This window comes from Nymphalis io, chromosome 28, assembly GCF_905147045.1.
Source record: "Nymphalis io chromosome 28, ilAglIoxx1.1, whole genome shotgun sequence".
NCBI lineage: Eukaryota > Metazoa > Arthropoda > Insecta > Lepidoptera > Nymphalidae > Nymphalis > Nymphalis io.
Window position 1 is genome coordinate 6,933,387 of NC_065915.1, and position 25,044 is coordinate 6,958,430.

The window sequence follows — 25,044 nt, forward strand, 5'->3', positions numbered from 1 at the left end:
TTAGATAGATAATAATTGTTCAACCCGGACGAAGTCGGGGTGGGCCGCTTGTAATATACTATAGAACATTACAAATTACATGACGGGTCGGTTGGCGTGGTTGGGAGATACTTGCCCTTCACGCAGAAGGTTGTGGGCTCGATTCCCACCCAGGACAGACATTTATGTGCATGAACATGTCTGTTTGTCCTGAGTCTTGGTGTAATTATCTATATAAGTATGTATTTACAAAAGAAAAGTAGTATATGTAGTATATCAGTTGTCTGGTTTCCATAGCACAAGCTTTGTACAAGCTTAATTTGGGATGAGATAGCCGTGTGTGAATAATGTCCCAGGAGATTATTAATTTCATAGAATTGGTTTTTGACGCGACTTCGCGTTTACGCTTCGAGGCGTTACCCGTTTGTGTCGGTTTTTACACCACAAAGGGAGTGAAGGTAACAGTTCGAGTGTATTGGGCCATATTATTAGGGTGTAGGCACCACGCGCGAATCTAAAGTTCGCGGCCGTGATTCTAGGACGAGTGTAGAGAGTGCTTTATAAAACAAAAGTTTTTAAAAATAAAATATTAATATTATTTAGATATTTTTTTTTTCAATATTAATAAATAAACTAATTTTTTATCTTTAAAATCTGTGTCCAAAAAACTTTTTTTTTAGTAATTTGTCGAAGTAAACATTACAAAAATTTTTTTTTTTTTTTGGAAACAATGTTACTATTTTAAATAGTATTAAACTAATACCGTGAGAAGCTACGGCGTGTAGCTAGTATGTTAAAAGCGTGTCCACACTATGTAATTGTAACGTATAAAATTCCTGACAAATAGCATTGTTGATTCAGTAGAGTGTGAATTTTCGTGGAGTGTGCGCGTTTTGTTCTTTAGCTAGGTATGTAAATTAATTTATTAAATACTAACATTTTAATTGTGATAATATAATTCATGGATCTTCGAGTATTTAAAAAAAAACAAAAATTAAAAAAAAAAATTTAAAAAAAACAAATCGAATGAAATTACTAAAATAATTCAAGTTACAGATATTTTTTTAATACTATTGTTTTAATTGTGAAAACATTCTAATTTTTTTTTTGCATCATCAGTACTATCTTGTTACACATTATTAAAAATCTAGAAAGTTTTTTTGTTTATGTATATAATATAGATACCGAATTCATTCAATTTATTTTTTAAATACTTTTTAGTACTGATTTTTTAATTGTGGCAGTATTTTTCATGGATATTGGGCTATATAAAATAAAATTCATATAAAAAAATTAAGGTCTTTGGAAACCCGATTTATTCTATTTACAGATTATTAATATTTTGTTTGTAATTTCTTTAATTTCAAATTTAATATCGATTCAATTAATTCAATTTCCGCTATATACCTATCGAATTATAATTTAAAAAATTACATAAGTGACATTATGCACAATTTAAATATAATTATATAAAATTTCGGACTTACATAATAACGAACAAATCATATTTTATATATTATAATATGATATTTTTAATATATTCAAATAATAGTATAAGTATTTGAACTTATATACAATATTATTTTTGTGGCGTTTTAAGCCTTAAACAGCTACCCTTATTCTACCCAAGATGGTAATTTCAATTTTTTTTTAGAAATGGCAATTCTAAAGTACTTCTGACAGATTACTTGATCATATTTGATTTTTTTATTTCAATTCTATTGGTTGAGTAAGCCAGTGTTATTACAGGCACATGGGACATAACATCTTAGTTTCCAAAGTTGGTGGCGCATTGGCGATGTAAGCGATGGTTAAGATTTCTTACAATACCAATGTTTATGGCATTGTCAGAAATGTTAACTATCGCCTACATCGCCAAATCGCAAATGCGTTGGTGACCACTTACCATTATGTATGTATATATTTAAACGATTTGACTGCTTACTCATCAATAATCGAATTAAAAAAATAATATAAATTAATTAATTATTTCCATGGTATATTAGTTAAGTTTGAAACTAAAAATTAACCTATTTTATATGAATACATTTAATAAGCAGACTTAATGCATGCATGCACAGTAAACGCGTGCGAATCCACCTTCCTGTATTGTTTCCTCGTTTTAACTACCAATCAACGTTATTAAGAACAATTGATCACTTTCATACAAATTAATTTCACGATAGTCCAGTGGCAAGAACACGTGAATAGAAGACCCTGGGTTCAAATCTGGATAAGGAATATTTCATTTTTAATCTTAATTTTTTTCATGTCGTGTTCGGCGTAGAATTAAAATATGTTGAAGCTTATTGGTCCCATGAGAATCTGCCACATGTAGTATAATAAGCTCCATACGAACTCGTTGAGAATAAGGGAAGGGAGGATTTTTTCAAGTAAAGGGACTGTTAATATATTATATATTAAATCATGAATTTATTAAAGTTGATGAAATTTTTATTGACCAATTATATTGTTAATAAACTGAACCGATTTTAATGAAAATTGGTATATATAGCTTGAACCCCAAGGAACGACATAGGGTACTTATACCTAACCCCTATCCCTTAAAACGTGAGCGAAACCACTTATGAAAACTAGTCATATATAAGCTCTAGTATCTTACAATAATTATAAAAAAATAGTTTTTTTATTTTGTGAATAAATGCATTTTTTCAGAAAATACATAGATATATACTTAAAAAAACCTTATCAAGATACATAATTTGAACCAAATCGTCCATCATTTGAGTCGTTTCCGGGATTAACGAAATTAATGAATGTATAAAGTATAAATTTACTTTTGTATTTATAGCTAATAATAAATCTAGGAAGTTAAATTTAATTAATTCTTTATTTCAAAGTAGGTTAAAATTAAGCAAACAACAAGTAAGTTAAGTTTTGTTTTAAATCAACTTGAAAAGAAGGTTAAGTATTCAAAACGTATATTTATGTATATACAATGTATATTTACATATTCTAAAACATGAATTGGCAGGAAATAACTCCGTTGTTATATATTGTAAGCAATATAACTTATCTGTACAGTACAGTAACAGCCTGTGAATGTCCCACTGCTGGGCTAAAGCGTCCTCTCCCGTTTTGAGGAGAAGGTTTGGAGCTTATTCCACGAAGCCTCAATGCGAGTGGGTGGAATACATATGTGGCAGATTTTCAGTGAAATTCGACACATGCAACCTGCACGATGTTTTCCTTCACCGTTAAGCACGAGAAAATAACAAATTAAGCACATGAAAATTCAGTGGTGCTTGACCGGGTTTGAGCCCACGATAATCGGTTAAGATTCACGCGTTCTTACCACGGGGCCATGTCGGCTAACTTATCTGTATTAGATAAATATTCCATCTTCCTCTGGTGAATTCTACTTACACTTGTTTACGTGGGGGAGAAGCGTAGACGCGTTTTTCCAGCGAGAAAAAAATCTGTTCACCACCACCCACAGCCATTGGCACTGTAAGAAATTCCATATAAATCAATGTTGGTAGGGCTTTGTGCAAGCTCGTCTGGGTAGGTACCACCCACTCATCAGATATTCTACCGCAAAACAGCAATACTTGATATTGTTGTGTTCCGGTTTGAAGGGTGAGTGAGCCAGTGTAATTACAGGCACAAGGGACATAAAATCTTAGTTCCCAAGGTTGCTGGCGCATTGGATATGTAAGCGATGGTTGACATTTCTTACAATGCCAATGTCTAAGAGCGTTGGTGACCACTTACCATCAGGTGGCCCATATGCTCGTCCGCCTTCCTTTACTACAAAAAAAAAAAAATGTGTCACCAACCTTTGGAACTAAGATGTTATTACCTCGTACCTGTAGTTACACTGGTTCACTCACCCTTCAAAGAAGACAAACTAAGTATTGCTCTTTATTAGACTTTATGATGAGTGTGTGATACCAGACGGGCTTGCACAAAGCCACCACCAAGTATAGAACGTTAGGGTACTAAGAAATATACCACTCTTTGAAAGGGTGGTGACTTGTTATTTGTCATAGAAAGCATCATTGGTTGAATTGAAGTTACACCAAAGTGTATGTATTAGTTAAGACAATAATTAAATATAATTACAGTCCATATATAACAAAAAAGTTACGTGCATGCGTAATTCGTTCCCAAACGACTTGACCTAGTTTGATGGATATTTTAATAATCATAAGGTTTTAAGCTACAGATGGCGGTACGGTCAAAATCCAGAATTAAACGCTCATAAACATTAGTCTTATTTCGTCGTGTACATTAGTTTTTATTTGCTCTTCTCAATATTTTTTATATCAATATATATTTTTTTTTATTTCGGTTATATATATTATGTTCAATGAAACGGTGGCATCTTTACTAATATTATATTTATAAAAGTAAGTTTGTTTATTTGTTACAATTTCACATCATCTCAACTAAACATCATGAAATTTTCCATACACGTTGTCAAAACAGATAAGTACATAAGGTGAAATACATCTCTCCCTCACACGCGGGTAAAGCCGCGAGCGTGAAATAGTAAAATATATATGCAAAATATATAGACATATAAACTAACATAAAAAAGCTTAAAACAATTACTTAACGTGGTTTTTTTTTTAAATTTATAATTACGACTGTCGAATCGCGATCTTATTGTTACGCGTGATATCTGAAACACACAGACCTACATTACACCGCAAATGTAAATTAATATGCTATTATTTAATTAAGGAAGTGAACACATGTTGTACAATTCAGGAAAATTGTGGTTTTTAGATTTCCTACATATAGCTAGGACATTAGGTCAAGCTTTAAATCTAGTTGTAACTTGAAGATAAAATTGTATTCGCATGAAGTTCTATCTAGACACTTAGGGGATAAAAGTTAGATGAGAGTTTCGTGTTTTGAAATCAGAAGATACTTTGAAGTGTTTTTACAAGCACTTTCAAAACATACTAGGTTGTAGGGCTTTGTAACAATTTGGGTAGGTAGCACCATAATTTATTCTACTAAACAGCAATAATTAGTATTGTTGTGTTCTAGTTTGAAAGATGAGTGAGCCAGTGTAAACATTCGTGTCCCAGAAGTGAGACAGTCACTTTACTTCCGGTATGGGTGTATTGCAGTATAGCCGTACGCCGTTCGCGTCCGCTGTATTCGTATTTTATAGTAATTAATAATAATAGATAAATGTGATAAATATTTTTATAATTTGAAGTTATTACTTTATTAAATTGAGTATATTATTTCAGACATGTTATTTATTTACAAATCAATTAAGTGTTCGTGTATTTCGTTCGGATGTATGTTTAAGACGTGTCAAGACAAACACGCCATTTTACTTTTTAAATGATAAATATGCGTGCGTGCCAAATGCACTCTAATAACAGCTGTCAAATATGTCAATATGGTTCTTTGTTGTGTAAGATATAATTATTATAAAAGTTTAATTTCAAACAGAAATCTAATATAATGTTTTTAAAGTGAATTATTTTTATATTTTGTTACGTTATGAGAGGGATTACACTTTTCCTTTTCTGTACTCTGTCTGACAAAGTGCATGGAAAGCTTCATAAGGATTGTTTGAGTTAAGCGTTATAAACAAACAAACTTAATTTCTCATTTATAATGTTAGTAAAGTTGTCATCATTACATTACATATCCGAAAAAAAAACGATTTAAATTTTTTTGAGAAGATTTGCGTATCTGCAAATAAAGACATATATTTGATAAAACGTGCTTTAAATACTGTATGCAACTGTAGCTAAAAACCATCCAGACTCTACAAAAAATTACATCAAAATCGGACAAGCCGTTTAGGAAATGAATTACGCACCCACACCGGACTTTTATATATTATATTTATAATATTAGCAACCTACATTGTTGTGACTCGTTACTTTATGGCGCTGCAATACAAAAACTTATAAACCGTTCAACCGATCGCTATGAAATTAAGTAGCAGTAAATAGGCATACTGGTTCACTCAACATCCAAAACGGAAATCGAGAGTATTAAGTATTGCTGTTTAGCGGTAGAATGTTTAATGAGTGAATGGTACCCAGACGGGTTTACACAAAGATAAAACAACGACACCACCGAAACCATTACATATTATCCCATCTAATGTGATCTGTTTTTTTTTAATATTATGCAATTAAGAAAAATTATACCTTACAGTACAGTAACAGCCTGTTAATGTCCCACTGCTGGGCTAAGGCCTCCTCTCCCTTTTGAGGAGAAGGTTTGGAGCTTATTCCACCACGCTGCTCCAATGCGGGTTGGTAGAATACACATGTGGCAGAATTTCAATGAAATTAGACACATGCAGGTTTTCACACGATGTTTTCCTTCACCGTTAAGCACGAGATGAATTATAAACACAAATTAAGCATATGAAAATTCAGTGTTGCTTGCCCGGGTTTGAACCCACGATCATCGGTTAAGATTCACGGGTTCTTACCACTAGGCCATCTCGGCTTTAATTATACCTAACACTTACTAATTAAAAAAGACGAGATGGCTCAATAGTTAGAACGCGTGAATTTTAATTGACGATCGTGGGTTCAAAGACACAAGCACGCACCACTGAATTTTCGTGTGCTTTATTTGTGTTTATAATTCATCTCATACTAGACGGTGAACGAAAACATCGTGAGGCAACCTGGATCTAATTTCACTGAACTTCTGCCACATGTGTATTCAACCAAGCCGCATTGAAGCAGCGTGGTATAAGACCCAAAACTTCTCCTCAAAAAAAAGAGAGGAGATCTTAGAACAGCTGTGGGGCATTCACAGCGTGATACTACACCTTAAACTCGTTTGAAACGATTGACTCATCCTTTAAAGTTTACGCCGAACACAAAACGAACATCTAATAATTGAGTGGTACCAGATTCGACTTACATCTCAACTGGCACTCATTATATTGTGACATTCAATATAATTAGGTAAATTACGTTCATTATTTCGTAAAGAGACAATTTTAAAACAAAATGTCCGTTTGCAGTTCGTGAGAAGTATTTGCGTAATATATTTTTATGGTTTTATTATAATTTAAGTTTATAATAATAATAATTAAACTAATTCGATATTTTTATAATGGGAAATAATTACGGACGAATTTTCCACCAGACTGTAAACGCCCATAGATGGCGTTGTAAAAAATATTTACTAATCATAGTATCACCAATGCGCCTAGGAATGTTATGTCCCTTGTGCCTGTTATACTGGACCTACACAACAATACTGAATATTGTTGTTCAGAGTATCAGATGAGTGGGTTCCCACCCAGTCAGGCACAAAGCTCTATCACAAAGTTAAATAATAATAAAAATAATAAAATAACTTTATTCACCAAAAAGAAACAAAGACAAAATTAAGGTACAAAACCATAAAAAAGAATTAACAATATTATATTTGATAATTTAGTGAAAAGTTCGTAGTATCAACTAGGCTGCTTTTCAGTCTACGCCTTGTACAAATAAATAGTACAAACAAGCTAGCAATTACAACACAAAAGACAAAAACAATTTTTAAAAAAACAGTGCAAACTGTTTTTTTTTAAATGGTATGTAAATTATACAGTTATACTAATTTTATCGGGTTATATTATATATAATAAAAAGACACGAGTTGCTAGTGAGTTAAAGTTCCTTTAATATTTTTAATGTGTTTACATCTAGTATATAAGTATAGTGTATAGTTCAAGCTTGACAAAGCGCCCCGCTATCACAGCTTACATGTTATATAAGATATTATGTCCCATGTGTTATGTAGTATGTAGTTACACTGGCTCACTGAGCCTTCAAACAGAACACAACCATATCAATTACTGCTGTTTTGCGGTAGAATGTCTGATGAGTGGGTGGTACCTACCCAGACGAGCTTGCAAAAAGCCCTGTTGTTTAGGTTGCCTATAAATTAATAAATTTAAATCTTATAAAAATACATTGATAGATAAGGTTAATACACATTCCAAGGATATTAAAAATGGATATAGTAAACTATATGGTAAAGCTCACCATCCGGAATGTCGAGTCTTGTGTACAAGAAATTCAGTAGTTGCTATTTTTATCAAATACTTAACTATATACATTCCAATTTATACATATTATAATAATAATGTCCTCCAGAACGATTTCGGCCACGGCGGCCAATCTCAAGAGAGATTAGCCAACTGCGCAGGAGATATTACAGTGCACAAGTGTGTGCGCAAACACAGGGGCACTCTCTATTCCCTAACTCTCATAATCCGATGGGACGGCAAACCGGAGTCTGGAAGTTGGAAGTGGCTACACTACCGGGCTGCTACTGAGAATTTTCTGACAGAAAAACCCAATAACTTTTATGAGCCCGACCTGAGAATTGAACCCAGGACCTCCGGGTCTGCGGCCTTATATATAGCCACTAGACCAACGAAGCAGTCGGTGGTTTATACATATTATACCCTGTATAGAAATCAATGAATACGAAGTCTACACTTTTTTATTATTAACTAGCAAAACCCGACAGCGTGGAATTCATTTTAATGAAATTCCTTCAACATCTACCATTTTAACGTACATAATATTTACCATAAAATATATTTATATTATTAGTAATAGCGGTTAAATAAAAATAAATATTATCTATAATTAGGTTTTGGCAGATAGCCATAATTTTTGTAGGAGAAGTTTTGGAGCAAATTCAATCTAGCTGCTACAAAGCACATTTGGAAAATATCTCCAAAAAAAAACACGATGCATTACAAGCCCAGATTTGAAACCGCATTCGGCAATTTCAGGATTTGTCCAGCCACTGGGCGATCAGCTCAATTATAAGTCATACATCCATTTTGTTCAACGGAAAATTTATAATGTTTACTAAATCACCATTTTGCGACATAATTGATTAGTATAATTATTACATTCACGACTCGAACAAATGATTTGCAATGACATACAAAAAGACAGACAAACGTGGAAGTATAACAGGCAATACAATTCGTGGGAACGCGTGTCAATAATGTGATCAAATCTTAATTATCCATAGATTATAGCATTGATTAGCTCGGTGGTCCAGTGGCTAGGTTAAAATTTTGCTAATCGCGATCCTAATTTTGGGTGTCGCTAATGAAAATTGGAGTTTTCTGACAAGAAATTCCTCGCTGCCCAGGTGTTCCAAAATCAGGACGTTGCCAATGTTTACTTATGTAAAGTTTATCTTGCACCTACACTCTTTCCGGTCGTGACAGATTCGCCGTTTCATTGGAATATGCGAGTGAGAGAATAGAGAGTAAACTTATTTGTGTACATTTTTTGTGCTATAATATGTGATGCACAGTTGGCTAGTTGAGTATGGCTGTTGTGGCCGGAATCGGTTAGGGGAACTTCCTAAGTTCCTATACAGATAAACTTTATCAGTTGTAGTTTTTTTCTGGTCATCATTTTCTATCACAAAAAGTATAGAATTTTGAGTGAAACAGTGTAATTAAACAAGAATTTAAATTCCTTTATTCAGTATATATGCTTTTTTTTATATATAATAGGAAGGCGGACGAGCATGTGGGCCACCTGATGGTAAGTGGTCACCCATAGACATTGGTATTGTAAAAAATGTTAACCATCGCTTACATCGCCAATGCGCCACCAACCTTGGGAACTATGATATTATGTTCCTTATGCCTGTAACTACACTGGCTCACTCACCCTTCAAACCGGAACACAACAATAACAAGTTTTGCTGTTTTGCGGTAGAATATCTGATGAGTGGGTGGTACCTACCCAGACGAGCTTGCACAAAGCGCTACCACCAGTAATTTTAAGATGAACAAAATAGTGTGAGCCACACTCACCGAAATAACAAAACTTACGCTTACTCGTCTGACGCTCGAAGTCTCAGTTAGGTACGTGTACCAAGCGCTAAGATGTTTACACGTCAGCAAAACCTTGCAACATCGTCGGACCTTATACGGGGTCCACGGGCGTCTTCTGGCTCTTGGTCGCCACTCGAGAACCGGGGCGGTTCAGCAACCGTCAGTTTTGCAAACGATGTGACCCCTTCGGGCTATGCCGGTTACTTCGGTTCGCCTGCACCGTCAACTCAATACTTACTACTTTTTAATCGACTTCAAATAAAAAAAAATTGGTGACGCCTTCTTCAGGCAGTTTTATAGTATAGAATAGAATATGCTTTATTTTACACCAAAAGTGTTAAAGAGTGTAAACCCAAATGATGATGAGATGATCAAGCAGTGTTCGTTATTCGTTTTTGAACCCGCAATATTTGGTTAAAGTTGACATATTTTAACCACCAGACTATCGCGGGTCTTGAATTTGTGAATGTATTGTTAACATATATAGACCTTCATGGTAATAAACAAATATTCATATGATTTCAAAGATGAGTACATATGTATGGATGTTGCAATAAAACCTTCATGTTTTTTTATTAACTTTGACCTAGATTATATAATACAAAAGTCAAACTATAAAGGAACGTAAAAATATTTTTGATATTTTTAAGTATTATAAGATCAGTTTGTTTTTTATATAGTATCAATTTCGATACTTTAATAATATATAAAACTTTATATTGTGTAATAATAAAAACCGGTGTTCGCTCAATGGTCCAAGACTGATGATAATCTTTATTGAATATGATTCTGTTCTTATTTAAAAAATGTCGACAAAAATAGAATTGTTGACAAACACATAAAAAAAGTTACTAAGCTGTTTTGTATTGATCTACCTATAAAAATATATACACTTTATTGTAGAGCGAGACAAAACATTTTCAAACAAATAAAAAAACTCGTCACAAATAATAATAATAATATTTTATTTACACCCAAAAGAATCATATACACAATTTGTTTGCAGTATTATCTAAATCTAGGGCATTTATAAATAGTGACTATCAATTAGGGATCTTTTGAAACCTTAGGGCTGAGGTGATGTTCTAGAATTCGCGTTCATATTCGTTGATTAGCATACAGGAAATATATTTAGTTGCAGTTAATTGAAAAAAAGAGCAACTCAATTTACTTTAATAAGCTTTGTGCAAGCCCGTCTAGGCAGGGACGTAACATCATCGTTCCCAAAGTTGGTGGTGCATTGGCGATATAAGTAATGGTTATGGTTAAAGAATTCTTACATCGCCAATGTCTATGGGTGGTGGTGACCACATCAGGTGGCCCATTTGCCTATCCTCCTACCATAATATAAAAAAACTTTCTTGACGGTTCTTCTCGTTGGAATCTAAAAAATATATAAAGAGTATTTTATATTGTTTAGATTTGCACAAAAAACAATGGACGAATTCCTAACATAATAGACAAAGACTGCTCTTATTTATGTACTTGTTAGGTTGTTACCCGTGTTAAGTTAGTAATGTTATAAGCTATCTCTGTTTCAAATTTCATCTAAATCGGTTTAGTAATTTTTGCGTGAAAGAGTAACAAAGATCCATCCTCACAAACTTTTTCGCTTATAATATAATTAGAATGAGACACATTTAATTAAATATTATTATTATAAACATTATATACGGCAAAGACTATTTCGTGATAAAAAAAACAAAGATCGCCTGCATGATTGATGATATTAATGAATGAAATTATTTTTTGACTGCCTCGTTGGTCTTGTGGCTAGATGGAAGGCCGCAGACCCGGAGGTCCTTGGTTCAAATCCCAGGTCAGGCCAATGAAAAGTATTGAGTTTTTCTGTCGAAAATTTTCAATAGCAGCCCGGAGTCTGGAAGTTGGGAACATACTCCCGTGCCTTGGAAAGCGCGTAAAGCTGTTGGTCCTGCGCCTGAATTCATGCCGGTCGTGTCGGATTGCCGTCCCATCGGACTATGAGAGTGAGGAAATAGAGAGTGCATCTGTATTTGCGCGCACACTATAACATGCCCTGCGCAGTTGGCTAATCTCTTTTGAGATTGGCCACCTTGGCCGGAATTGGTCTGAAGGAATATTATTACATTAATGAAATAAATAGTGTTTTTAATTTCCCAGATTATTCAGATATCGTTTGTAATTCGAAAAATATAACAATTCACAGATAAAGGCGGCGACCTCGAATTATAATATTCCTCTAGTATTCCAAAGCTATGAATAAACATAATTACATTACTAAACACGAGATAAAAATGATCGCGTGGAAAAAAAAACATGACTTTAAACAATTTTTCGCCTAATTATTATAAAAGCGGGTCAGTTGTAACACACTTAGATCGCATCAAAATCCCACGATGTGCACAAAACATTACAACATTCATTTCTTAGATCTATACTTGCATTATTAATGCGAAAGCAACTGTCCGTTTTTTACGCTCTGACGGCTGAACCACTGAACCGATTTTGATGAAATTTTGTATGAAGCAAACTTAAATCCTACTATATACTAGAATACTAGTTATTATATCCGTAATCCGTAACAGCCTGTGAATGTCCCACTGCTGGGCTAAAGGCCTCCTCTCCTCTTTTTGAGGAGAAGGTTTGGAGCTTATTCCACCACGCTGCTCCAATGCGGGTTGGTGGAATACACATGTGGCTGAATTTCAGTGAAATTAGACACATACAGGTTTCCTCACGATGTTTTCCTTCACCGTAAAGCACGAGATGAATTATAATCGCAAATTAAGCACATGAAAATTCAGTGGTGCTTGCCCGGGTTTGAACCCACGATCATCGGTTAGGATTCCCGCGTTCTTACCACTGGGCCATCTCGGCTATTTATAGTTATTATATATCATTTACTAATAAATTAATGTGTAAAAAAAGATAAATAAGACATATTAGTGTATACTCGATTATATAGATGATAAAAGAACTTTAAATTAGTATATGTAATTGTTTGTGATTATTTCATATTATGATTACTTAAATAAATTAACAAAAACATATTTAGAACATGTCTTCATAATAATATATAAACAGAAGTAAATAAAACCGAAAAAAATAGTAAATACAGCGATATATAACATCTTAGTTCCCAAGGTTGGTGGTGCATTGACGATGAAAGGTATTATTTATATTTCTCACAGGGCCAATGTCTATAGGCGATGGTGACCATCAGGTGGCCCATATGCACGTATCCCTTCGTATTTTATATTTAAACAAAAAAACTAAATCAGCAACGAAATAGGGCAGCCTAGGCGCCTTCACAATCCATACCCATAGGGCCTGTTGGCATGGTTGGTAGATACTTTCACACCGAAGGTTGTGGATTATATTCCCACCCGGAACAGAAATTTTTGTGCATGAACATGTCTGTTTGTCCTGAGTCTGGGTGTAATTATCTATATAAGTATGTATTTACAAAAGAAAAGTATTATGTATGTATTATATCAGTTGTCTGGTTTCCATTGTACGAGCTCTGCTTAGTTTGGGATCAGATGGCCGTGTGTGAATAATGTCCCAGGATATTTATTATTATTTTTTTTTATTATTATCTGCTACCTCTTAAATTGACTTTTCAAAAGAATGTGAAGGGCCAACTCAACACACAAGTACTATCAATGAATAATAATTATTAATATATATAATAATTAATAATTTAAAAAAGTATTTGTTATATTTAACAGGCCATTTGTTTGAGCCCGGGCCGCTAAATCTTAATATACTCTTCAATAGTCTTTATAACTACGCTGAATTGCAACATAGCTATATATAATGTATACATAGTATGATTAATACATAAATCTTGACAATGACATTTTTTATAGATTTTTAGTGTCATACAACTGATGAAAAAGCCCTTCATATAGAATCGTTTTCTTGTCCGCCTGTCTGTGTGTCACAGCCTATTTTCTCAGAATCTATTAGATGAAAAAGTTTAAAGGTTATACTTATATAACTGTGACCTTATCGAGTAATATATGATAAAGTTTTTTTTTTATGTATAATATGGCGTAACAACAATGTATATGTATATATATTCATATTCACACTTTGAAGTAGAACTCTTTTGTGTGTACAAAGTGACGCAACTACAAAACCCTATCACCGCGATTCAAACTCGCTCTTGACAAGATTTTTTGCCCTATTTCCGTTAGACAATGTCTGAATTAATTCATTGTTAATAAATTTACCACAATTCTGTTTAAACACTAACAACACGGAAAATTATTATAACGGTAATACATTACGATGATTATTATTGGTAATTTTACTTTTTTATAAAAAGTAGAGATTTAATTTTTATTTAATTTAACGAATTGCTTCCTCGTTTCTGATACGCGCCGCTAAGGTCTGGAATACCCTCCCGACCTCCGGTTTCCCCACCACCTACAATATGGGTATCTTCAAGTCAAGAGTGAATAGGCATCTTCTAGACAAGCGCGCTCCTGCATCTTGACTTTCCATCTGGTGTGATAACAGTCAAGCGCTAGCTTACATATTAAAAAAAATAAGAAAGACAGTAGAGTAAATAGGACACTTGATGGTAACTGGTCACCACCAAGACATAAATATACTGAAATTGTCAAATTATTTCTCAAAAATACGCCCACTCTCATATTAATGGGGAGAGTGAACAGCGCAAATGTTCAAATACTCCTTTGAAAATTCAACGCAAACGCAACTTAACCGTTAAATTATTTGTTCTTTAATGGTGTTTGAATAATTTCACCACTTGACTGTAAGTTTACACCGCAGCCCATAAACATTGGCACTACTTTACATTGCCAATGCGCCACCAACCTTTGGACCTAAGATTATGTCCCTTGTGCTTGTTAATAAAATTAATAATATATTGTTTCAGATTTGACTCCAAGTGACCGTAACAATGTCAGAGATAAGAATATGCGGGCTAAAGCTGGGCTCTGTGGGATTACTTGCTGTAATTCTTTACTTGATTGATACATCCATAGCTGTAAGTATTAATTCCACATCCTACATGCTTGCATATATATTTGGATGCTTGATACGCGATCACGCGAAAATTAAAATCTACTTTATATGTCCAGCCTTTTAAAGACGCCTTTAACATAAATGCCATCCATACGTTCGTCTTCTATCACTCATCAGATATTCTACCGCCAAACAGCAATTGGTATTGTGTTCCGGTTTGAGGGGTGAGTGCGCTAGTGTAACTAGAAGCGCAAGGGACATAACATAACCGAAGGTTGGAGCGTATTGGCGTTTCACTCCAAAGACTAATGGGCGGTGGTGACCTAAATGGTCACCTGGTAAACCATCAGCCGGCCCATTTACCCATCCGTTCTACAATATTATTATATGTCGAAGACTGTCTTTATGCAAATAGATTTTTATACTAACTGTCATCACAATAGCCGAGATGGCCTAGTTATCGATGATCGTGGGTTCAAACCCGGGCAAGCACCACTGAATTTTAATTTAAATTAAAATTTTAATTTGTGTTTATAATTCATCTCGTGCTTGATGGTGAAGGAAAACATCGCGAGGAAGCCTGCATTTGTCTAATTTCATTGAAATTCTGCCACATGTGTATTCTACCAACCCGCATTGGAGCAGCGTTGTGGAATAAGCTCCAAACCTCCTCAAAAGGGAGAGGAAGTCTTAGCCCAGCAGTGGGACATTAACAGGCTGTTACTAATGTCATCACAATTTAACTTTTTACAATATATAAAAAGATAAATAAAATACACATAAATCAGAAGATAAGACCTCACTTATCATAATTAAAGTAATTATTCGTACTTATATATAAGTAAGTACAATATAATGACTCAATAACAATAGACAGCAAAGACAAAAACAAATCAATCGAACACTTGCTGTCATCTCATTAAAAACGTGTCATCAAAAATGATTATCTTTTTAATTGATGAAGTTATATAACGTTTTGTTTTTTTTTTATAATTATTGAACCTTAAGTAATTGCAAAGAACAGCGTATACCATGAATTGGTTGCAATAACGCGTCACACGAAGTCTATACTAACCCGTGTCCTGAGTAAACTATTCTGACCGTGTCCTAAAAATTACGTCTTAGAATGCTAATTATCCCAGCGTCACGCCAAAGAAGAAGGAAAACTAATATTAAACCCGGAGCGGTGCCTCCGTTTAGGCGTAAGCCAGTCACCTGCGGCCAAACCAGCACCACACGTATTGACTCGTCATTCCTGCGGATCCTGCTGGGGAGGAGGAGAGGGTGGCATGGGTACTGGGCAAGCCCGTGTTGCCATAAAGTCGCCCGGCCCAGGCGTAGCAGCATCCACGGAGAGGACACTTCGCTCACCTGTCTTGCAGGTGGAAAACAACACGGAGAGTGGCAGTCACCGGTTATAAGTCAGCACGAATAGGCGTAAGTGCGGACGCCAGGGGCCACTCTTGACAGTAGGAGGATCCATCGTAGATCCATTGATCAGTTACCGCCTGCTTTAAGTCGGGCAGCCCCCGATCAATAAGGTACTGATCCGCCTCAGCGTTAACTTGTTCCGACTGGGTGAACGGAACACAAGCCTTACAGCTAGACGTTGACGCTGTGACATTAACCACCTGCTCAAAGAAACAAAAATCTCAAAACCCACACCAACGCTGCTTACATGCGCTTTGCGACATGGAATGTCCGAACGATGAGGACAGGCTTCCCAAACACCTACGGAAGCTCCAATTGCGCCCAAAAACTGCGCAAAACTTACAGTATCGACGTGGAGCTTAAAAGGCTCAATATCGATATTGTAGCCTTACAAGAGACCAGAACTGAAGACGAAGGGTCTTTGCGTGAAGCTAACTACACTTTTTACTGGAAGGGCAAGAGTTCCTTGGAAATACGAGAGCATGGTGTAGGTTTCGCGGTTCGAAACCATCTCATCAACGCCATAGATACACCTGTAGGCGTTTCCGAGCGGATTATGGTCTTGCGTCTAAACACAAAAAGCGGCTTTGTCACGCTAAATTCCGCTTACGCACCGACGCTTAGTTCAAAATCTGAGACCAAGGATCAATTCTACGGCCAGTTCGATGAGACAGTGCGCAGGGTGAATCCAACTGACAGACTGCATATTTTGGGTGACTTTAATGCCCGCGTCGGTCAGGGCACATCAGCCTGGCCTGAATGCCTCGGTGCACACGGCATAGGCAAGCTTAACGACAACGGACAACGACTGTTGGAGTTATGCTCAAGGCCACCAGCTGTGTGTTACCAGCACCTTTTTTAAAGGCAAAATGATGCGGAAAGTCTCGTGGATGCACCCTCGATCTAAACACTGGCACCAATTAGACCTTGCTCTTACAAGAAGGAGGGATCTACGGGAAACGCTCCACACGCGGGCGTTTCACAGTGCCGATTGCGACACCGATCACAGCCTCGTTGCTACTAAAGTCCGACTTGTCCCTAGAAGAGTCCATTCTTCCAAGCCACCCGGTCGAAAAAAGATAAATCTTTTCAAGACTCGTGACATGGAAGTAGTGGAGTCATTTGGGGAACTCGTCCGCGAAGAAGTTGCAACTTGGGATAGTACGGCATCAGCGCGAGTCGAATGGGAAAAGTCAAGTCTCTTCTCACTGACACTGCAGGCAAGATTTTTGGCTATCAAAAGGCAAAATCTTACGACTGGTTTCAAGAAAACGAGGTGCACTTACTTCCCTTGATTGACTCGAAATGCCAAGCCGCTTTAAATTTTCGCCTTAACCCTTGCGATGCGACGCGTAAAGATCTCACGAAGGCAAAAGCCTCACTCCAGCGTAGCTCGCGCTTCTTTGTAAATGGGTATTTGACAGAGCTTTGCCAAAGCATCCAAGCGTGCGCAAACGCGGGAGATATTGGCGGGGTGTACGCGGGCATCAAAAGAGCTCTTGGACCTACTCCAAAAAAGACGGCACCTCTCAAGGAAACCGACGGTTCTGTTATAACAGACAGCACCCGTCAGATGGCAAGATGGGTAGAATACTACAAGGGGCTCTACTCGTGCCCAGTGGATATTCAGCCAGAAGCAATGGAGCTTGTCCCGAATCTGGCAACTTGGCACGAGCCAGACCATGCACCCACAGTAGAGGAACTTTATCTGGCCGTCAAGAAGCTCAAATGCGGAAAGAGCCCCGGAAAAGACGATGTTGTCACCGAAGTCGTCAAGCTTGAGTACCTCTTGCCCATCCTTCATAACCACCTGGCTAAGTGCTGGGAAGAAAACTACGTCCCTCAGGATATGCGAGATGCTAACATCGTCACTCTTACTATAAAGGCAAAGACGATCGTGGCGACTGCAACTGTTACCGCGGAATATCTCTTCTTAGCATCGTCGGTAAAGCCTTTGCCAGGGCCATTTTAGGCAAACTACAAAGGCTCGCCGACCGCGTATACCCTGAGGCACAATGTGGTTTTAGGTCCCAACGGTCAACTGTCGACATGATATTTTCACTCAGACAGCTACAAGAAAAGTGTAGGGAGCAACATACCCCCCTAGTCATTGCATTTGTAGACCTAAATAAGGCTTTTGACTCCGTGAGCAGAGAGGGGTTGTACTCGGTTCTTGTCAGAATTGGATGCCCCCCAAAACTCCTAAGGATAGTGCAATCGTTCCACGAAGGTATGGAAGTCACCGTCCTGCACAATGGCAACGCACCCACGCAATTCGACGTACGCCGTGGTGTTCGTCAAGGTTGTGCACTAGCCCCCACCTTGTTCGGAATATTCTTCTTAGTGCTTCTGAAGGTTGCTTTTGGAGATGAACAGCAAGGCGTCCACTTACACACGCGAACCGATGGTAGGCTGTACAACATCTCAATGCTCAAGTCCAAACGCTACAGGGAGGACCTATTTGTAGATAGTCTCCTCTTCGCTGACGACGCTGCCTTCGTTGCTCATGACCAAGCTCAACTCCAGAGTCTAATGGACAAATTTGCCAGAGCGTGCGACCTCTTTTCAATGTCCATAAACTGCAAGAAGACCGTTATTTTAGCGCAAGGATGTTTAGAGCAACCAGTCATCTTGCTTAACGGCGCACCTTTACAGGTGGTTAACAAATTTTGCTACCTTGGTTCGCATTTGTCAAGCAATCTCTCGCTTGATGCAGAGATAGACTTCCGCATCGGCAAAGCAGCCTCTACGTTCGGGAGGCTCTGTTCAAGGGCTTGGGATAACAGACACCTTACGGTAAAAACGAAAATGCTTGTTTACCAATCATGTGTCCTAAGCACACTCTTGTATGGAGCAGAAACGTGAACAACGTACGCAAAACAAGAACGCCGACTAAACACATTTCACTTGCGCTGTCTTCGGAACATTCTGGGCATCACATGGCAGGATCGCGTGACAAACGAGTCTGTTCTAGGCGAGGCACAGCTGCCTAGCATCATGGCCTTTCTCAAAAAAAAAAACGGTTACGGTGGCTGGGACACGTGCATTGAATGGAGCAGACCCGTCTTCCAAGGCAAATACTAATGGGAGAGGTTGTGGATGCAAAGAGGTCTGTTGGGCGGCCTATGCTCCTTTACAAAGATTGCGCTAAGCGTGATATGGTTGCGTTTAACATCCCTAGCAATCGATGGGAGGAACTGGCAGAGGAACGTGCCAAGTGGCGACGCCTTATTTACGAAGGTCAATCAAAGCATGACAATGACTGGTTTAAACTACTAAAAGAAAAACGCACTAGGCGTCATGAGCGGGCTTCAAACCCCCGCCCATCTGGGGGCGCATACACTTGTCGGAAGTGCGGCCAGAGGATCCTCTCTCGCATTGGTCTTTTCATATGTATCATGGTCAGGCTGGAACATCTGGACCAGTCTAGGAATACAGATTCCTACTAAGACCAATTGACAACCCAAGAAATACATGACACACAAAGATAAACTAAATTTGTAATCTTAAAATGTTTGTGAATGATGACGGAAATGAAAGCACGCAAACGCCTGCGGCAAATCAAACTATCAAACAGAAAGATGCGCTTAAGGCACGAACAACACAAGCAGCGTATTTTAAGGTTTGTCACACTGGGCACAAAAAGTGTTCACTTCTTAAATTTAAGCAAAAAGAAGTATTACATTGTTTATTATTCATTAAATATTAATTATTGGTTAGTTAAAAGTAGGGAGTTTAGAAATACAAGACAAAATAAACTAATAATATAATAACAAAGACAGCTAAACCTAATTTTTTTAAATTTAGCAATACTTGGATGGTTTTAATTTGACACTAGCGGAATAAGTTTTGTTAACTGTTACAAGATGGCGCTGCCTGTTAATTTCCTGACTTTAAATATCAGTTTTTCATTATACGAGAGATGTAGATAATTTAATAACTTTCAATTCAAAGCATTTTTAATTTATTTAAACATTATAAAAACTTTCATTTTTCTATTTTTAACACCAATGGAGTTAAAATTAAACCAAAGCATTGCCTAACGTGACACTAGATGGCGCTGTACTATTTAATCGTAAAACTGAATCGCGCTGGCCAAATGTTCGCGCGAATAATGACACCGGCCCGTAACAGCAGTTCGAGTTAAGACCTTACTTCATAGGATCATTTCTATAGTAAGCTCTTCACGAGATCAACACACTACGTGTGATCGTACCAGTCGCGAAGATGAGATGTGGCGCGGCGTCCTGAGCGTGAGGCGGGCGACGGTCTCGGCCGTCAGCCCTCGATGATCGTTCACTCCTATCTCTTGGGATAAGAGCGTGGGGCGTTGTCGCTATCTGAGCGGCTGGATTTTTAAACCCTTTTATGTCTATATACTATTCTTTGAATTAATTCACTCTGCGCTTAAACGAGAGTCACATTACGAATTGGTACTCATTCAAAGCTATTTCTTAATATTTTTCAGGCTCTTGATGGTTACATCCCTGGCCAAGACTACCCGGATTTCGAGGAGGTGCCGAAGGGTTTGTCATTCTCATGCAATGATAAGATTCCTGGGTACTACGCTGATACGGAAACGATGTGTCAAGTAATATATACACTTTAGTAAAAATCATCAATGTATAATTAAATACAAAATTAACCACCATTTTGAATAACGCTTTTTGCAATCAAGATATTTTAATAAAGTTTTTAATTCGTAATTTTATAAGATTATTTAAACATAGCTACCACCACTTCTAAATGGTATGTACGCACTATGCGGATAGCCGGAATGCGGTCAACCGTCCGGTTAGTCGCAGGACGCGGTTGCAACTGCGGTTAACCGGGCGGCGGCTAGCCGTAACCGCAACCAGAAAGTGCGGATAGGATAACGGTGCGGTTTCATCGAACCATTTCGAAGATGGACGCTGAAGAAGTCGCAGCTATTTATTATATTTACTTGCGCTATATAAAGAAAAAGGTACTGGGTTCATCCTTATTTGCAAACTCTAACTTAAAAGAATAAACACAATACTCAGTAGTTACTCTTTAAAAACTGAGCAAATAAAAAATATAACGCCTGCTGCGTAAAATTAGCAAAGATGCCGAACTGAATATATACCAGTGTTGCTACTACTGATGGTCAAACCATGACCTGAAAACTGTCAGGAACTTGATAATACTAACCAAAGTATCGTGTTGTATCAATATTATCGGTGTTGTTGAAGTTTTATTAAATCGTTACTACCGAATGAATTCGTATCGTTAGTATTGCTATTATTAATAGTATTGCTCATGGTGAACTGTCGTTAATACCCATAGTATTCACACGTGACTAATTTAGATACTTTAACTATCGATAAACACTATCGATAAGCAACAATAATATATATTGTAATAGTTTATTTGTCTATTTTATTAGTAAGTCTACTGATAAAAAAAAACAAAAGCTCCGCTTATTCCTCAAAGAGATCTCTGAAGGACAGAATGGACTCGAATGAAATTAAAATTAACGATAAAAAAATGTATCATTATTGTAACATATGTGTCTCATCCCAAACAACGACGTATATTGTTTGCTTTGAGTAAATCGATTGCCCGAAGTTGAAGGAGCAATTGAAATTTTGCGGAATCTTTTCTAAGTGCGCCTCTGCATTAAAAAAACGAAATGTCATAAATATTTTAAGTCTCTCTAATAGTTTAAAATGTGCTTCAATATTATTCGATATAAATTTTAATATAATCTGTTAAACTGTTTAAAACTTTAATTAGTTACTACCTTTTGTTTCCGTTTTTGTGTTTGTTCTTTATTTAAATTTTACTGGTGGTAGAGCTTTGTGCAAGCTCGTCTGGGTAAGTACCATTCACGCATCAGACATTCTACCGCAAAACAGCGGTACTTGGTATTGTTGTGTTTCCGTATAAAGGGTGAGTGAGCCAGTATAATTACAGGTACAAGGGACATAACATCTAAGTTCCCAAGGTTGCGGGCGCATTGGTGATGTAAGCTATGATTAACATTTCTTACAATGGCAATGGGCGTTGGTGACTTACCATCAGGTAGCCTATATGCTCGTCCACCTACCTATACTATAAAAAAAGATAATATTCATTAATGAATTTGTAACCATGTAGTATTGTTTTGTTTCCAGGTCTGGCATTGGTGTGTTCCAAGTCTAGGAGGCAACATTATGTACTCATTCCTCTGCGCTCCAGGCACAGTGTTCAACCAGCAGTCCAGGGTCTGTGATTGGTTTTTCAAGGTACGTTGTTTGAAAGGCAATTTATTAATAAGGTTTTTTGAAGCATTGAAAATTATATTAGAAATAGATCATTTTATAAGGTATCTATAAACAAGGTCCGCTCTATTTGTTATGTTTAGAACTTTCTCTGAGAAATGTGCAATTCTTCACTTTAAATCTTCTATAGTTGAAATGTTATAAATTTAAATTATTTATATATTGATTTGAACATGATTTTTTTAAATATTTTAATAGATTAACTTAATAATTTATAACAAATTCTATAATTTCTATAAAATTTTATATCCTCAGGTCGATTGTCCCAATGCGCCAGCTTACTATGGTGTTAACGAGGATCTCTACAAAGATAATGCCGGAAATTATATTGCAGGAAAAAAGTAGAATAAATTTTAATTGTTCGTAGTATGTACCTATTATTAAGAACTTAAAAATACATACAATTTTAAAAAAGTTTTAGTCAAACTTTTCTGCGATCGAATGAATCGACTGTATAAAAAAATCGAATCACAAAATTAATTAATTTAGTAATTATACTATTTATTAATTGGTAACTTAAATGTAATTAATAATAATAAGTTATACATTCATCAAAAGGAACTTACATGAAAGTACCTGATCATAAAATATGGCAATGTTCGTTAAAAGTGTATATTGAAATAAAATAAGGCGTTCACGTCTTATAAGTAAATAAGATATATTTTTTTACAATTAGAATTCATGTCATAAATGAAAAATCGATCTATAATATATAATAAGAAAATGTCAATATAACGAAAATCATCATTTCATTACTTGATAAGAATAACGTACAAAACCAATTACCTTTCTCGTCTAGGTTTATTTATTTAATCTATCTTAAAGGGAAATGTTTTCTCTAAAATTATTCTACTGTAAAACACCCTACAAATGCATGCAAAACAAAAATATTGACAGACGAATGACAGTTAGGCAAGGACATTAAATAAATCAACTGAACGGACAAAGCGACAGATTGCAATGTACAATGACAATTAAAGAGGTACAATAATTATGAACAATATAACAATCACTGAAATTAGTGAAATATATATATGAGTAAGTTTTTATCGATTGTGACAATAAACGAAGCGTTTCCTCTGCTGTCACATACTGGTGTGTGATAAGTCTATCATCTAGTAGATATTTTGCATCTTCGTCTTTAGTTACAAATATATAAAAGAAAATAAGCATTATATTTTGTCTTTTAAGAGGTAATTTTTAGAAGGTAATTTCTTTGTATATTTAACATGTATAACTATTATTAATTCCAGTCGAGTAATGAGTATACTACACTATTCAACAGCAAGAGGAGTGCAATAAACAAAACATAGATTTATACTCTCCATGCGATTTGCTATATGATATTATGCACTACAAACAGTTGGTGATTAATATAAATTTATTTAGAATATAACACTATTCCACTTAACTGATTTTATCCTCTTTAATTTGTCTTCCAAAGTTCCGATAACAACTTCGTCGTCATTCAAACCGCGACTTATAATATTTTATATTTCGACCAATGATATCGCGTCAATACAAGGTCCAAGTTGCTTGTTTGTAAATGACACCTGTCATCGGAACCTTTAAGGGATATAAAGTCTGTTATCTGCTGCGTTCTTTGATAAATAACGTAAGTCACTACACTCCTCGACTCGTAACGTAATCAACGCCGGAATTGTTAGTAATGATAAAATTAAATTGTTAAATTAACGTTTCGTTCTGAAATCGATGCATAAAAAATCACTGTATTATTATCGCATTCTTATTTATTGTTTTGTAAAATATTCATCTGTTCATGGTCTTATACTATAATGTCAGATTTTTTTTTAACTGGTAACATCTCTGAATTTCTTCTTGTTAATTGGCATTTATTTGCCAAATTATTGGTCATCTTAATATAATATTTTTCCGTAGTTAAGACGAATTATTTGTTATTTTAAAACTGTAAATAAAAATCTTTTATATTTTTGTAATCGAGAAATAAATTAAATTAATATATTTTGTCTATTTATTCAACTTCTTTTGATTGTTTATAATCATCAATTGATTAAAAATATATAGGTATTTATGAAAACCTTACATCTCATTAAGAATACAATACATAACATGGGTAATCTTTAAAAATAATATTAAAAACGACAAACAAGTTAACGAAACATTAGCAAAGTACATAAGTAAACTGTAAAACATTCTTGGAAATAGCAAAGACTTCGTTATAGCGTAAATTTTTTATATAATAATGGAGCAATTTTTTTGAATGTTGTAATTAATTTTGATTCTTTGATATATCTTGGTAATTTATTATATAATTCTATGTTTTACATTTAAGTCTATCGTGAGCACTTTTAAGTCTTTTTATTAGATTGATTTGAAATAAAAGTGCCTTTGTTGTAGAATGTAGATTCTACCGAGAAAAAGAACGGAAATCAGTAATTACTCTTTCCCGACGATTACATTAATTGAGTTAAATACAATTGATAATAATAATAATGTCCGCCAGACCGATTTCAGCCACGGCGGCCAATCTCAAGAGAGATTAGCCAACTACGC

General features: G+C 35.8%; 1 protein-coding gene and 1 non-coding gene across 2 annotated transcripts; both read left to right on the forward strand.

Annotated features, from left to right (window-relative positions):
- Nucleotides 1-851: 851 nt before the first annotated feature.
- LOC126779241 (U-scoloptoxin(01)-Cw1a-like) lies at nt 852-24,407 on the forward strand. The gene is made up of 5 exons (XM_050503167.1): nt 852-887; nt 14,706-14,816; nt 20,694-20,816; nt 22,363-22,473; nt 22,765-24,407. The coding sequence occupies exons 2-5, from the start codon at nt 14,730-14,732 to the stop codon at nt 22,852-22,854; spliced, it is 411 nt and encodes a 136-aa protein (XP_050359124.1). The 5' UTR covers nt 852-887; nt 14,706-14,729; the 3' UTR covers nt 22,855-24,407.
- LOC126779316 (small nucleolar RNA U3) lies at nt 20,371-20,574 on the forward strand. Its single transcript, XR_007670292.1, has one exon. It is a non-coding gene; the product is annotated as a small nucleolar RNA U3 (small nucleolar RNA).
- Nucleotides 24,408-25,044: the final 637 nt, after the last annotated feature.